The sequence below is a fragment of the Mesoplodon mirus genome (genome assembly GCF_964341445.2).
Source record: "Mesoplodon mirus genome assembly, chromosome: 6".
NCBI classification, from domain to species: Eukaryota; Metazoa; Chordata; class Mammalia; order Artiodactyla; family Ziphiidae; genus Mesoplodon; species Mesoplodon mirus.
The window spans coordinates 86,712,360-86,728,860 of record NC_138982.1 but is presented as its reverse complement, the minus strand read 5'-3'; the positions used below and the strand labels follow the sequence as shown (position 1 = coordinate 86,728,860).

Below are 16,501 nucleotides of genomic sequence, written 5' to 3'. Positions count from 1 at the left end.
TGTCATATAATGGTTATCAATCATTTCATATTTAAAGACAAAGAATTAAGTTATTTCTTTGTGGACAAATTATCCCATGTGTAAAAGAAAGAAGCTTGTGCTTCACAAGGATGCTGTAGGACAAATAAAATAGAATCTGAAAGCATATAGGGTTCCTAAGAAGAGAAACAGTATACAAGATAGATTTAAGGCATTACTAATCTTCTAATTATGGGTGAGTCACAGTTGTGTGACTTGTTCCTGATGGCAGACAGCAGTCAAGGCCAGAGCTCACGCAGCAACAAATATTTACTGTTTCGACCACACCAAGGCACTGTGTGTGACATACTTCTGGGCAATCACTTTGTGTTCCCTAAAGTGATTTTTGCATGCTTGGGATTGTCAATGCTTCTAAATTTATATTACATATATCTCTGATGAGATTATTTCCTTGCATGGCCAAAAGGATTTTTTTTTTCCCCACCTTGCAAATTCTCAAACTTGAGATAGAGAACTACTACTGAATATATAACAATACTTGCCTTGAACTAGCTAAACTTTTTCAAAAGCAAAGTTAACTGTAATTTTTTTTCACTAGTGTATATCCCCAGATTAATAATTATTTGCTGGCATGTCATTTCAGTATATAAATTAGCAATATGATTCTGTGCCATAACCAACAATTTATACAGATAATATCAGGGAAACTAGGAAGATCCGACAGCTAGTTACTGCCTTGCAGAGATGCTCTCTGGTCTCACTTGGCTTTGCTTAACAGCCTTTACTGCTTTTAAAGGACCACCCACCCATGCCTCTAGTACAGCCATCTGTAACTCTTAATCAATTGTTTAAATCTGCAACAGTGCACAATAGTCAGGTCACTTTCACCCTGAGATTCTACTAAAGGATCGCCAGGTATTCAGAGTGTATGGAGAAATGTCTCATTTCTTCTAAGATCCTTAAATTCCTGGGATCTATAGCATTTTCTAGCCCTTTAATTAGTAGATTCATTTCTGAACTACTGTAACCCTAAGACACGTATCTTCAGAGCCCTCCTGATTGTGTTTTAAGCTAAGCCTTTCTCCTTTCAGTCTCCTCAGTTTGCTCCTTTAATTTCACTTTGAGTACTTCTCGAGGCTCGGTGACTGAGCTCCACACAGCGCAGGTCTTATCTGATGTGCCGGCGCCTGGTGTGGTCTAAGACACACTGGCGTTTTGTTCTTGAAGTATGGGACTGATGTTCTGAAACCTAGACTCCAACGCAAAGGAGATCATTAGCCCGTTTTGAGTGTCTCTCTTCTTCCCGCCTGGTCTCCTCCTCCCCTCCCGGATACTTCCTTAGTCCTGTGCACTGGCAGCAGATGGCAACCATATTCCAAGGCTGAGTATGTACAAAACCATGCTATGGAGAACAGAGTGGCTTCAAAATAGCTTTCTATTCAAGTGGGATGGCGGGGACTTCTGGAGGCGTAAACTCATCTCTCATTCATTTAATCCTCCATGTATTCATCCAGGAATTTGTTTTTTGACATATCTTTCTACCGTCCAGCTAGTGGAAGGAGGGTGGGTGGGAAGTCCTCTCTGGAGGGCCCTTCCAGCATGAGGGCCCCAGGACTCTATGCCAACCTCTGGTTTCCCTGGGCCAGCTCTGCCTGCTGCAGATCACATCATGCCCTTCCCGTGAGAAGGGCTTGGGAGCACTGCGTGTGGAGTGGATTTCTCAAGAACTGTCTCCTTGCTAGACTGACAGTCACACGCTGTACCTCCTAGGCAAAGCTTTTTCACCTGGGAAAAGGGTGAAGCAAGGAGGAGGCTGTGGGGCTGCAGAAACCTCGGCAGGATGGCAGAGTAATGGGAAGTGGGAGTGGGAAAACTTTTCCTTTTTGTTGTTTCAAGGTTTGCCGGAGCTTTCCCCTAATCATCTGTTTGAGCATCTTGAAAATAAGTGTCTATTTTCATGATATCTATCAAAAACAGGCACCAGATTATCCTACAAAGTCGACCTTAACCCTGCCATATTGCTACTAGAATCAAAACATGTAGCAGCCTACATCCAACAGAAAGGGATTCTCTTTTCCCAGCATAAAAACCAGAGGGTATCTGTGATACACTTTGTTTTGTAGGTCTGCTGAATGAAAACAATTAGGTAAAAAATCAGTAACTCTACTTTTACAAACTGGAGCGATGCTCACAGACACACTATGCTCTCGCTTTTGCTCAGTTCTCCCTACCACATTCACTCATTTATTCATTCAATAAATATTTGCTGAGCACCTACTATGGCTAAGCACTTCTCTGCTAGGTGCTAAGAATTCAGCAGTGAACAAGATAGACAGAGCTTATGCCCTTACAAATTCTTCCACCTGGCCAAAATAAGCATTTAATAATTTAACTGCTAGAATATTCCTCGAGGAACAGGAATAATTAATTTGTCTTACCTAGTATTTCTTCTGACTCTTTCTCAAACATGTTTCTCGAAGGTCCAGACCCCTTTAACCAAGAAGTTCTGTCTTAAAACTCTCTCTGTTGTTATATTCATTCCTTTCTTGGCTACAATGTTGAGAGTTCAGATTGCAACTGCTACAATTTTTTTTTTTTTTGGTGGGATTGCAACCCTGAGGATCCTTACTTTTCAAGCTACACGTATATTTTCTCTGTAAATATTGTTATCATCTAATTTGTGTCTTTGGATTCTGCTGATTAGCCATCAACATGTGATTTAAGGAATACAGCATATGAGATGTAGAAATCATAACTCAGTAAGTTATTATTTTAAAGCTCTGACTTGGGATTTCTACGGACTTGCACACAACCTAGTTAAGCACTTGATCTGCGACTATTACTAAAAGCCTTGTAGCTCAAGTTCCATACCCGTGTGTCTCTGGAATTCTACACTCAGCAGCAAAAGTGCTCCAGAGTTGAGAGAAGCAAATGTCTGAAATTATCTACAAGCATTACCCCAAACTATGTAGGCACCACGGGACAGGAAAGGTTCACTAGGCACAATCAGCCAACATGTCTTACTGAATTTCTTAAGATTATGTTTTTTTGCCAACTACTGCGAACTGCTTCAGAATGGAACAAGGTAAGTGAGCTGAGTGATTAAGAGAATCCTCCTTGGCAGTGAAACACATTTACTCTTGCAACTTTACTTCTATTTTGATTTATTTCAAAATACTCTGAAGCCACCAGTGAGACTGTCTTTCAAAACAGGTAAAAGATGCATTTCTTTAGTTGTAAGGGCGTCATTTTGGAAGGGGCTGTCTGATGTGGCAGCACAGCAGTTTGCCCATTCTCAGGACCTGATGTTTTGGCCTCTTCAGGTATCAGGGCTGGAAGATGGACAGTGAGAGGATGCCTAAGGGTGCACAGTAGAGGCACGCACAGCTTCCACAATGCATTCTGAGGTCAGACAGTAGACAAATCCACTCTCCATAATCTGAAAATCTCTCATTGATTAGAATGTACTTGAGACAAAAAGGAACTTAATAGGTTAATACTATACTATAATGTAAATAATACCCTAAGCCTTCCCTAGACCAAGAAGAAAACGTTCCGAAAGCTTTTTTTTAACTTCTCTGAACCACAGTTTCCTTATCTGTAAAATGGGGTGTTTTGTAAGAATGATATAATGTATTTGACAAAAAGTAGATGCTTAGTAGTATTAGTTCTCTTCCAATGTTAGAAAACACAAGAAAAATCGGGGAATAAAAGAAGGCAAAAAGATGATGGAGAGGCTTCCCTGTCTGCCCAGGCCTGAATCCAAGAAGGGACAAGGAGAAGGGCATTGGCCATTTCCTGAAGTGAAGAACAGACCCTCCTACAGACCTACGGCTTCTGTCTCAGTCATTCTCAGTCAGGGGGAGGGATGGAGCACCTGCTACAACCTTCATTTATGTCGCATCAATTTTAGTTCATATTTACTTAATAAGTTAAAACCCTTAAACTACAGCTAATGCTCAGATTCGCTGAGTGCTGTCTGTCTGGTCTGTTTTAGGGGCTTTCCATATAGCATTCCCTCTAACCCTTATAATAATGCTATGAGATAGATACTATTTGCATTCTCATCATGCACTCGAGGACACGGAAACACAGGGAGGTTAAGTAAAGGCACGTAAACTGCATGCATAGGCTGAAGTTCACATGAAAAAGGGCAAACAACCAGACCAAGGGGTAAGAAAACATTTTCAGAGCAACACATGGTCCGAATCTTAGTCCATTATCAACATGTTCAGGAAATAGCTTTCGAAGTCTGTTAGCATACCTGTCCCTGCCCTGCGGGCACACTGAGAACCCGAAAGAGCTTTAGGAGTCAGTCCACATCGGACATTTCCTTCTTTGCTTCTCGGTTTACTCTTGGGGGCCAGGTGTGAGGATGTAGATTCTGACGGGGATTTGTCCTGGGGAAGTGGCTCTTTCCTTCTTTTAGTTCTCTGACCCCAGTCTAAGCGAAGTTATACACTCATGTCCAAGAAGAGCCCGCACATTGGCATGCGTCCGCGTGTGCCTATCTTCTTAGGAAGTTCATAGACTCTGAGAGGGAGGCCCAGTCACGGTGCCAGTGGAGTTTAAGGCCTCCAGTTCAGGAATTCTTCCTCTGGAGGGAGGGGTTACACTCTGCTTAAAGTCTCTGCCTGTGCCACTATGCAAGGACACCATGTCTGCTGGGGAGTGCCACTCAGCATGTCAGCCAAGGATTATGAGGCTGCTTCAGGAGCCTAGGATCCAATCACCCCTCTGGGACCTAATGTCAAGAATAAAATGGAATAGGCTACATTTAGGGGGGTTTTCTTAAAATTGGAAAAAAATATTCAGGCCTGCCTGGAGAGACCTACAATATTTCCCTGAAAAAAAAAGATATACTTCCTTTTCCATGGGGTTAACTTCTCATGGTTGAAGTTCAGAATTTGCATGTGCATTTTCCACGAGACGTGGGATTACACTCTGTAGCTCAAATTTATATACACCTTTCTTTCATTATCTCTTTTATATCCCAGTACCGGTTGAGATACAAGGCAAAGAGACAATAAGTGATTATACAGGAAAGGAAATCATTACAGCAGAAAACTGAATGACAAAGTTAATTTAGTTACCACGTCTTGAAATTCTTCACGTGGTGTTCTACGTGCCACACCAAGCTTTCTTAAAAATTATGCATGCCCTCATCTAATACTGCGTGAGATCTTGGCATAAAATTGATAACACGAACCTAGCTAAAACCACTGAGGATAAATGAGTCGGAGGAAATTCTTTTTTGGAGTTGGAGAGGAAAGGAAAACCTCCTCAAGGTCCATTTTGACGTCAACTATGAATTCATTGTTCCCTGTGAAATTATAAAAACTCATATTCAAAATTCCTCCATGTGGTTGTTTGTATAATTTCTAGTAGTGAGAAAATCATTTTCTTATTTAGTTTTACAGTAATTTAATAGCAGAGCGAAATAACATTTCATTTAGTTGGTTCCAGAGCACCACCCTGAAGTAGGAGTCATTGCAGATACTGTGTGTCCAGGGGACTGTGGCCTTAGGGGTGTGTTTGACCATCAAAGAGAACAATACAGACTAAATAAACAAGTTAAAAATGCCCCACAAATAATGAACTTGATGTCTTGTGACAATGCAGGAGTACATGAGAACGACATATAGGCTTGTTATTAGCAGCTACTTGAATTGGATCTATCATGAAAGAGAGTCACTGAATGTGGCATTTAAAAAAAATGGATTATGCTTTGAAATAACTTGTTTTAAAAAATTTTAGAAAAGTTAAAGGCTCAAAGTCTATAATATCTCTCCTCTACCTAATGCTCAGAGATTACTGAGGGTTAGTGAATATTTGTGAAGTCATCCAAAGAGGATGTAACAATTTTTGCAACACACTGGTTCTTATTAGCTCCAGGGAAGAGAAACCAATGTCGGGAAGAAGTAGAGAAAGAACTAATATAATAAAATTACTGATTCTTTGGGCTTGGGTAGTGATTTCAAATTTCCTTTACATATATTTATCATCCCAATTGCCCTGTAAAATGAGAGATCTAATTCTCTCACCTTGCCTATTTAATTGCAGAGTCTCCCTTAATACTGGTTTTTATTCTTCAGTCTATAAATGGGCCTAGGGCTGCTGTATCGTAAAGATATTCACCACCCTGCTTTTGCATTACCTGTTCATTATTTCTTTTTAAAGTATTAAACTTAAAAAAAAACTGGTTCATTACTGTTGGTCTTCCATTCATTCTGTGTGCTCCTGAACTCTTTTCTAAGGTGTCTGCGTGATGCAGCGGACTCTGTTCTCTCGACAGCCTCTGGGAGGCTGCGGCACCCGCACTGCCTACCTTCTACCTTTCCTCTCCCTGCTGGTCTCTCTGCACTGTCCTGCTTTCCCTCCTATATATTAGACCATCTTTTCTTTCCCTCCTTTGCGGGTTCTTCATTTTCTTTCTCTTTCTTATCACTCAGTATAAATATTTCCCAAGGTTCTATTTTCCTTTTTTTCTCTCAACAAAAATCTTCTTTGAATTTACTCCTACATTCATGGTTAAAGTGTGCCCCTCTTGGCCAAAGCATTTGCTAGCCCCAATTTCAAGTCATCCTGCTTTACTCCAGTACCCTATTTATAACTCAATGTTAGTTGTCTGCACAGGGTCTACCCCTGGTATCTCATACTCCGCATTGTACAAAACTGAATTGCATTCTGTTCCTCTCATTATTTCCTTTTCACCTTCTCTGATATCTTGGAATTATCTTGGATGATTTCCTCTCTCTTACCGAATACTCTGTCAGCTCCTGGAGCTGCCCACCCTCATCCACAAAGTCTGTTGAACCTGGATCTTCCCCATCCCCCTGTCACCAGCCTCCTCAGTTTACCAATAATCTGAACAACTGACAAGGCTTCCTGGGCTCTGTCCTCTCCCTCGTCACCCCCTTCCACATCCAAGCACGTTCCACATCCCTGTTGCTAGATTAGATCTTCCCAAAGCAAAGTCCAGATCATGGCAACCCCTACTTAAAGCTTTTCCACAGTTTTGCCCCAGAATACAAACACCTTATACCTTACCCTAATGCCTAACCTCCAGTGAAATTCTATTCATCCTTCAAGAGACCTCAAATGGAACCTTTCCTGATAAACTGAACTGGATGTTAATGTTAGCTGGATTATAATGTATTTTATGAACTTTCTAACTTCTGTCTAAGATAATGGTGATTTGAGGGCATGTACTAAGTCTTAGAATTCTTGGTGGTAGCGTCTGTTTGTCTCCAACTTTCTACCCCTGCAGAACTCGGTGTAGTGCCAGATACCTAAGATACACTCTACACATGGTTGCCAAGCCAGTGAATCAAGTCAGTCGATGCTCTTGTGCATCCGGGTAAACAGGCATGTAGCTTTAACCACCCTGCAGGGCAGTTGGTTGTGCATGTATCTGATCTTCTCCATGCGACTCTAAGTCTCTGAGCACAGGGCTCCGGTTCATAAAACTGCATCTTGTACAATACCTAGGCTTGGTCCTCTACACGGAAAGCATTCAGTAAACTGATGGATAAAGAGTCCTGCCTCCTTCTGGTTCAGAGAATGTAAGTTCTCTTAGACACAGACTCAGTAACAGGCAGCACAGTATGGTGGGGATGGAGGGAGCAAGGTTCTAATTTTGGCTCTTCCACTCACTATTCTGAGAAGCTTTTGGTATGACCCTTGTTCTCTTTGGGCCTAAGTTTCCCCATGTATATAATAATAGGTTTAAACTAGCTAAACTTTAATCTGTTTCAATGCTGATGAAAAGTTCTAACTGCACACATTCCTTAGAGAGAACAGTAGATGTAGGAGCAGAAGAAAAGCAAAAAATAAAAAAAATAAAAAAAATAAAAAAAGCAGATGTGCTTATTCAGCACGTGGTAATAAGAGGTTTCACTACAGTACCTGGTATGAAGTGATTGGTGGAAGGATCTGACTTGAAATTTCTAGAATCTTCAGGCATGCCCTCAATCAAATGATCCTTCTCTGAAGGCAGTAGTACATGTGTGTGTGTGTGTGTGTGTGTGTGTGTTTAATTCAGGATGTGAGAGGCCCTGACAGATATGGAGGAACACTAATTTCATATAACGAAATTTGCCACAAATTTCGGAAGGAAGCACATATGAAAACCACAAATTTCGGAAGGAAGCACATATGAAAGCACATATGAAACTGTCACCAGCAGCTGCAGATAAGAATTAAAGATGTGCTTCAGCAAGACATGAGATGGAAAGATGAAGCATAGAGCCCTGAAGGTCAGCAATCAGCCTTACCAATTATACGTGGACAATCATAAGCACATTCATGCAATATCTGGCAGAGTGACACGGCATGGTGTGACTCAAAGCAATGGGCCATGAGACCAGATTTCCCAAGGGACCTGGGAGGATTTCATAAGAAGACTGATGGCTAGAATCTGGAAGGACCAGGAATCAATGACAGAGTTCCAGCATGGCCCTTACAGGTGACTCTGTGGCTCTGGGAATGAACCTCTCAATAAGAAAAGTTATTTTGAGCGATTCATCAATAAATTATCACTAGAGTTTTGCAAAGAAAGGCACTTTTCCCATTAGAAAATAAGTGGTGTCTTGCTTTATTATTTATTTGGAAAGCAAATGTCTCTAAAGGAACATGTAGCTCAGCCCAGCTGACTTTTAGTGACAGGCGATGTTACCCAAATACAAACTGTCCTGTGAGTTTATATTAAAATGAGGCAAACCGTAAGAAGGGCTGAGTCTGGTAACTGAACGGCTCTGTTTTCTGAGAACACCATGCTCTTTTTTGTGCCTCCGTGGTTTTGCTTCTGTTCCTTCTGCCTGGAAGGCTGTTCCTTCCCTCTTCAGCTTTACACACACCTATTCCTTCCTGGTCCAGGTCTAATGTCACCTCCCCTGTGAAGCCCTTTCCACTGCTTCAGGAGGTTGGGAGCTTTTTGTGCGTCATCAGACATTTTCATACCACATTTGTATGTCCCCTTTTACAGGTTTAAAAGTTGGGGAAAGTGTGTGGGAACACCATGAGTTCCTAAAGTGTGGGGACGGTATTTTGTTTGTATCTTCACCCCCGGTCCTAGCTGAGGTCTTGGCACAGACGCAGGGGTTCAACAGCATTTGATGAATGGCTAAATGGAGAAAGGCATGAGTGAACAAGGTTAAGAGTGACTTCTGGAAGTTACTGAGTCAAGTGGCTGTGGAAGATGTCCAATTACATTAGTATTGTAGGGAGAGGACAATTTTTATTAAAAAGAGAAACACTTTCATAAAAAGAGGTAGGTTGTGACATGAAACTTCAAGACATACGATTTTTAAAAATAAATGTGTCCCCAGATATATTAAGTGGAAACTCTAGGAAATTGGAGCAAATAAAAAAAATTAACTGGCCTTCTAATGTATAAGTGTGGGATTAACACTGAAACCTCTAAATAAGAGGGTATCAAAGGTAATAAAAATAATTCTAAAGAGATTATGTATCAATTAACTCAGGAAAAGAAAGGTGACTTTTAAAAAGGGAAAGACAATCTTTAAAGAAATGAATCCACACTTAATAAGTAAGAGGTTTACTTGGTTAATGAAATAGCAGGAAAACAAGATTAAACTGTTAGCAATGAAAAGGTAAATATATAATTCTTTATAGGAAGTAGAATAAAGAGGAATGTGAGACACTCTGGGGACAATGAGAGCGTTTAGTTACATCAAAGATGCTCTATTTACTGTTTAACTGATATGGAATCTATGAGAAAATTAATAGCAAGCCATAGGATAATAACTATCTGTAGTGGCTTATTTCATCCCATTTTGACTCTATTTCTTCTGCAAATTAGTGTGACCCCAAAGTGTTTTCAGGATTGTCCAACTTGTCCTAAATTCCATAAATAAACTCTTTCAGAGAATGCTGTTTTTTGTCATGTCTCTATTACAGTTCTTCACAGATGGACCATTTTTGTCCTTCCAAAGTCTAAGAATAACTCTTTCAGTTATCAAGACATACCAAAATCCAGTTCAGCTGCTCCTGTGGGATTCCAGTTAGCTTAGACACATCTGCTGAGATACATGCATTTGAATCCAAATGAAGCTTTTGTTTGAGGATACATTTTGAACATTTATGGAGGTTTTTTTGGGGGCGAAAATGTTTTTCATTTTTTGGCACTCCAAACAGAGATCTTCAGTTATAAACACTGCCTTCTGAGCACCTCCAGCAGAAATCCAATCTTTTCATGCGAACAGGTGCCTCAGGAAGTTTTTGGAAGGTTTTACACTGAATCAGCTTTCTGATTGGAAACTTTCTGAACACGCAGTCGAATTTGCCAAAGAGACCTTCAAACTTGCTTGAGCAGTTTTCACTCATACAGACATGCATTCACACGTACAGACAGCCCAAGTAAAAGCAATCAGAGCCCTGTAAAACTGAAGTCTTTTTCTTAAAGGTTAGATACTACACACAACCAAGCTAAACAAAAGGAATACACGACAGGAGAGATAATGAAGAAATAGCAAGTACAGAGGTTCAAATTCTCCATAAGCGTGTTCCCCTTAAAGCTTGACCTGAGCATTTAGATGATACATCCCTTCAGTAAAAATTCTATCTCACCCAGTTTCAAATAAACCTTCAAGTATTTGTGTTCTTAAACACTGTACCTTAGAGTATTGCTACTAATCCTTTTTACTAACAAACTTGTTCAAACAGTTATTTTTGAAACACTTCCCTCTCTAACACAAATAGGTCAACCAGATTCAAATCTAAAGGAATTGAAAACACTGCTCTGTAAATCAGGGATTCTTTGGAAAAACCTCTATTTTACATGAGTCCCTATGACTTTTCTTTTCCAGTTTGAATATAAACTGAAAAGCTGTTGCAAAGTAAGACAACTTTTTAAGCCTTAAGCCTGAAGAGTTATTACAGAGTAAAATCACTCCCCCATTGGGCATGCCCAGAATTCAGGGGGAAATCTGCTTTGAAGTTGTTCTGATGGCCCTGGACCAGATGCTCTAAGGTGGCCAGAAACCTCTGTCTACACCCACTTAGCAGATTTCTGGCTCTTTATCAGGGACTAAGGTTTATTTGCAGAAATGAATCATTTCCTTCAAAATATCCTTTACCCTATTTACATGCTTGCATATTCCTTCCATTTTCTTTTCCCCCTACAGCTTTACTAAGGGAATTAATTATCTAGAAGAACAGGAACATACAGTAAGTACATCTGAGATGCAGGATGAGACACAGTATGTCATCTATTAGGCCTGGCTAAGACCAGCAGCTGATGCTAAATGGGAAGGAACACGCACCAAATGTTTTTTAATCACAAAGTTAGTAATTAATTGCTCTTTAAAATACATTTTATGCTTCTTTCTGTCTGTGTACATGAAATGCACATTTATTACATGCCAAAAATTACAAAGTTATGGTTTAAATGTGACTGGCATGGAAGTCCGGAAATCAGCGTTAATGTTCCCACAGCAACTTTAATTCTGTCCGTGAGCACACGTAGAGCTCTAATCGTCTTCCGTTCCAGGATAGTACATATCGATGGTTTGGGAAGGGAAGCTAAGACCCATATCCTCAACTGTAGTTACAGGAAAAAAACAAAGGATAAAAGCTGTGCTCCTTTCCACGTAAGTGGATGAAAAACAATGTCCCCACGCCTGGTGTTGTGTAATCTGGGAATGAAAGAATCTGCTATAATGCTGGGACTCAAGGGGACAGTTTCTTTTGCTGTGGGAACCTGAACTTTGCATTTCCTGACTTTGGGGGTAATTAAAATGTCAGCCTTAATGTGGCATTAATGGAGTTTGCCATAAAAAATCCTCTTTGTTTTGTTCTCTAAAAAAATTGCTGACAAGTTCACACTGAACCAAGTGTACTGATATCTTCAGGCTTGGGGACTGAGGCAAAAGGGTGGGAGAGGGAAGGCCAATGAAGGTGGATGGCAAGAGAGAGCCAAGGAAGGACCTGCCCGACTCCTCGACGGCGTTCAGCCCGGCAGGGTCATGCTACCTACCGAGCTAAAGTTAAATGCACCCTCACAACAGTTTGGTCATGTGTAAAGGTTAAATTAAAAATAAATAAAAACTGCTAATGCGTAGCGCATCTTGGCAAGGACACAAAAAATGAGACGATCTGATGAGGCCAGTGCAAAACCTGAGAAGGTAAGTAACCACGGATGTCAGCTTCCAACGAAACAAAGACATTGGACTTAGGTGGACATTAGCCCAAAGCAGGGAGACTGCCAACGGGGGTGGGATGGGGGTGGAGAATCGCTTCTCCCTTCAGTGGAAGCCTTATTTGGGGGAAAACAAAATGGGAGCATCTTTCACATGTACATGACTGTGATGTGTTACGGCTTGATAGTTGTCAAGAAAGGTTTTCCCGTGGAGAGCTTCGTCTGCTCTCCTGACTTGGTTTAGTCCTGTTAAGTGTTTAAAGGGAAGGCCTGGCTCGGCTCATCCTCAGCCTGTGCAGTGGAAACTGTTCTGTCAAACGCCTAGGGGTTTGGTACCCTTTGCATTCCGAAACTCATCCTAATGCCTTCCACTCCCATCATCTGCGTTTGTTTACCATGAGATTGTTAGAAATGGTGACGAGGTGACAAGCTAGGGGGTGATGGGGGAATATTGCTAAAAGGTGATTGTAGTGGGTGCACTGAAAAGCAGCACACGTTTCAGTAGCGGTATTAACCTCATCATTTCACCGAGGAAAGCGTTTCTGAGCCATATTCCCTCTTGCTTTGACTTTTACTGGGATCTTCTGCTGAATTTGAAGTGGCTCACAGGTTAAATAGCCAACTGAGAATTTAAGGGGTCGGACTTGTTCTCTTTGCTCCAAAACACGGCCTGTGTCCTTGAGATGCAACAACGCCATGGCTTGCCCACCCTGATCAGTTCATATGCAGAGCTGGCTTTTCTTCCATGGGGATGCTTACCCATCGTGTTCTATAACCTCGTCACCAATACGAGCAGTTGAACATTTTCAAGATGCCTGTTTCGAGCCAGGAATGCCATCTCTGGGCTCAGAACTGAGAATGCAGGCTGCTCATTCAATGAGGGCAAATCCACAGACATCCCCCTCTCCCCCTCCCTGTATTTGAACGAGGTAGCTACTAAGCACGGCATTCATCTATCTGGGTGTCAATTTTCTCAGTTTTCTCATCTGTAAATTGGGAAGAATTATAATGACTGACGGGAAATGGACATTAAGGCATGACTAAGAATAATTTTGCTAAGCACATGACAAATAAAAAGGTGCTGTAAAAATTCAGGCACTTGTGAAAGCTTGGAACACCACATACTGGTGGAATGTTTCTTTAGTTAAAGATACTAACAAGTCAAGGGCACTATTTTTAAATGCCCCAAATCTGTTAGTTCTAAATAGAAACTGAATATTTTACCTTAAAGAAATTAGGCTTTTAAATTAATCTACGGTAAGAGTGACAGTTGAAAGTAAAAAAAAAAAAAAAAAAAAAAAAAAATCCTCTTGAATGCAAGAAGAGCATCCAAAAATCTTAACAGCTTAAAATAAACCTCTTTCCTGTCTTCTCTCAAGCAAACTCCAAATGGACAGATTTCTGTGAATCTTTCCTCAAAACAATTTTCTTCTAAGTGTAGGCTCAAATCAGGACAAACTACAATCCAAATATATTTGGAGAAAAGTATAATCAATTTAAACAACAGGTTGGAGCAGAGAAGGCTTATACATCTTAATGGCAAAATCAGAAGGACTTTCTGAACAGCTGGAGATTAGGCTTCTCCTCCCTATTTGTTCTCCTTCCAACTGTATTCAGACCTTACTGAGCTTGGATCCACTGGCTTCCTCAGGGTCACCAAGGGGCTGTGCCTTGTACATATTCCAAGCTAACGCCAAGGCCTAGTCAGATGATGCTTATGGTAAAGTATAATACACAGAGCCCAGTGCTCTTTCTATTCAGCAAAACATTCATTTTATTGTAATGGGATTTCTGGGCTAAGGCCATTCTATGTAATCTTCCCCATAAGCTGTGGCAGAAAGCCAGGCATTGGAGGTCTGCATGCAGGAGCTCCAGGTCCTTCTCCACAGGAGCAGGCTACCTTCCTGGTAGGTAGGGACAGTACACACATGTCTATGGGCATCGTGCCATGCTATTTTCCAGTTCTTCCTGTAATTACTATTAGTCTGGAGACTGCCAGGCAAGAAGGCCAAGGATGTTACCATTTTGATGGTCCACTGAACACAGTCCCTGCTTCTGACCCCCAAGTTTCTGTATAGAAGCAGCAGCTTTGTACAACTTACATGGGCTGCAGAGATTTGGAGCCTGTTATTTCTCATTCCGTTTTCTAGTGACAGCTGGAGTGTGGTCTCAGCTCAGTCACGAGTAGAAAAAGGCTCCTTCACCCAAACCCCAACCCCTAGGTCATGTCCCTTTATCCAGGGACTATTATGATGAAGAAAGTAGGGAATGGAATGTCCCAGGCTCATTCACCTCTCACCCTTTTTGCAGAGTTACGTTTGCTTTGTCAGAAAAATAACAACAGGAGATTTAGAATCTCATTTCCTAATTAATAATTTTTGCTTTGCGGACAGGATAAATGGAGTCCGTTTTTGAAAATAAAACTTTCTTGGTCTTATCTTAATCCAAAGATGGATACGCCAGCTTTCTGCCTGACATCCACTGTGGAGATCAGTTATGAATAGTTGTCGGGTATCTCAAGACTAAAAGGAATATTCCTTCCGATTGGACTCCAAGTGATTCCATTCCTTTCCATTGTCAACACATGTGTTTCTTTCTCTCTGAAGTATTGAGTTACGTTTCAGAAAATACCTCCTAAACGTGATTTATCAAATTTCTTAAAATAGAATTTGAAGAAGTGACGACTCTCAGATTAGTGGGAAGACAGCAAAAACAAACAGCAACGGAGTGATTTCAGTAGTGACAATCTCATTAAGCTGCCCGTATCCAAATTTAGCCCATAGGCAGTTTTTTTAATTAAAAAATATTTTTAACCTAAATTCTTATTGGCTACATGAAGTCTGGGTGGCTTCTGAATTCTTGGAAGCCATTCTCTTTTCTTCTGTAAATTTATGCTGTCCTTTAACCACTTCAAAATAAATTAAAAACTGGAAAGACAGAAATTCAGCCAAGCTACAATAACTAATGCAAAGCTGACTTGTGTTATGTAATCTCAAAATGGAAGTTTCCTTTTGAGGTCCATATTTGGCTGTTCAATTTTGTCATGGTGGAAGTACCATTATTCAGATCATGGGGACAAAAGAATAATTAGAAAACAGTTAACACGGCTTCTGTTTTTGAGTCAATGTTATGAAAGAGAATGTGATGGATGTAATTAATCGGCCTTTTGAGGCCAAATGGCTGGTCACCTGGTTTTGAAATACACTCTAGCTTTGAAAATATAGATGTTGGCTGACTCAAAATGGTGGCAAGTTACTTTTGGCTACTTTAGAAGACCAAACGGAAACAGCTTGCTCTGAATGCAAAAGAGCCCGAACCCGGGGGAGAAGCCTGCTCCCAGCACCGCGAAGACACCATCACCTTAGTGGTATAAGTGGTGTACTCACAATCAGATGACCCGGTGTGAGCGTGAGAGTTTGTCAGTGAATGTGTTGAGTGGATGAGGGCTGGGCCTGGGGACAAAACAGCTTCAAAGTTCAGGCAGGGAAGGCCCGGCTTGGCGCTGGATCCACCCGGCTGAGTAATCTCATTCTCCTCAGATGCCTTCTGGTTTTCAGCTGTCTTGGGTTTCTTCCTGAAAATAAACAAAGGGCCCTTTGAAGGAACTGACTGCATATTTGGGAAAAGGCATTTTTAGAATCTGTTAAAGATAACTTGATTTTTTTTTTCTGAGGGGGGATGGGAGGGAGTCCAGTATGTCCCTTGTTTTAAAACAAGCTGATTCTTGTTTTTTTCCCTCCAGTAATGGCCTAACTGGGAACACATGAAAGCATATGGGCCAAGCAAACAGCACCACATTTGGACTCTGTTGGCTGCATAAAAAGACCCTGTCCCAGAACTTTAGACAGCTTGAGCTACGTATGGCTGACATTATCCAAGAAAGCATCCTTTTTTCCCCCCTTCAGAGTTTTAACATGGTCTGGAAAAATACTAGTGGAGGTTTTACCGTTCTAGCATTTGTCAGGAAGCTTAGAGACAGGACCCGTGGAGTAATGGGAGGAGCACTGGACTGGGAGTCTGGAGACTTGAGCTATGGTACTAGCTGTGCCTCTAACTTGCTGTGTGGCCTTGGGCACCTCACTTCACCTCTCTGGGCTTCAGTTTCCTCATCTGTAAAATAAAGGGCTTGGATTAGAAGGCCTTAAAGGTTCCTTCCGGTTTTCAGTTTCTATTCATGGAACACATTATGTAACAGTCAACTTTCTTGCTGTTATTAGATTTTATTTTAGATCAACACATAATTTCAAATCACGATCTAAATTTGCAGGTTGTACAGATGAGAGGGGTAGTGATGAAAGGATTTGTTAAAGTAGCAAATGAAAAGTGAAAAGAAGAGCTTAGACTCCAGTAGGTAAAGAAGGA

The 16,501-nt window shown here is 41.0% G+C and overlaps 1 protein-coding gene across 17 annotated transcripts in view; it reads right to left on the bottom strand.

Annotated features, from left to right (window-relative positions):
- Window positions 1-16,501, bottom strand: part of ZBTB20 (zinc finger and BTB domain containing 20) — an 825,027-nt gene that overhangs the window by 48,162 nt on the left and 760,364 nt on the right. For 16 of the 17 annotated variants that reach the window (XM_082624273.1, XM_082624270.1, XM_082624272.1 and 13 more), the window contains 2 exons: window positions 16,086-16,249; window positions 15,526-15,713 (listed from right to left, as the gene is read on the bottom strand). In XM_082624273.1, coding sequence (XP_082480399.1) covers window positions 15,526-15,713; window positions 16,086-16,096 — 199 coding nt within the window. In that variant the 5' untranslated portion in view covers window positions 16,097-16,249. The remainder of the gene's footprint in view (window positions 1-15,525; window positions 15,714-16,085; window positions 16,250-16,501) is intronic. The other variant, XM_082624269.1, reaches the window with a different exon arrangement.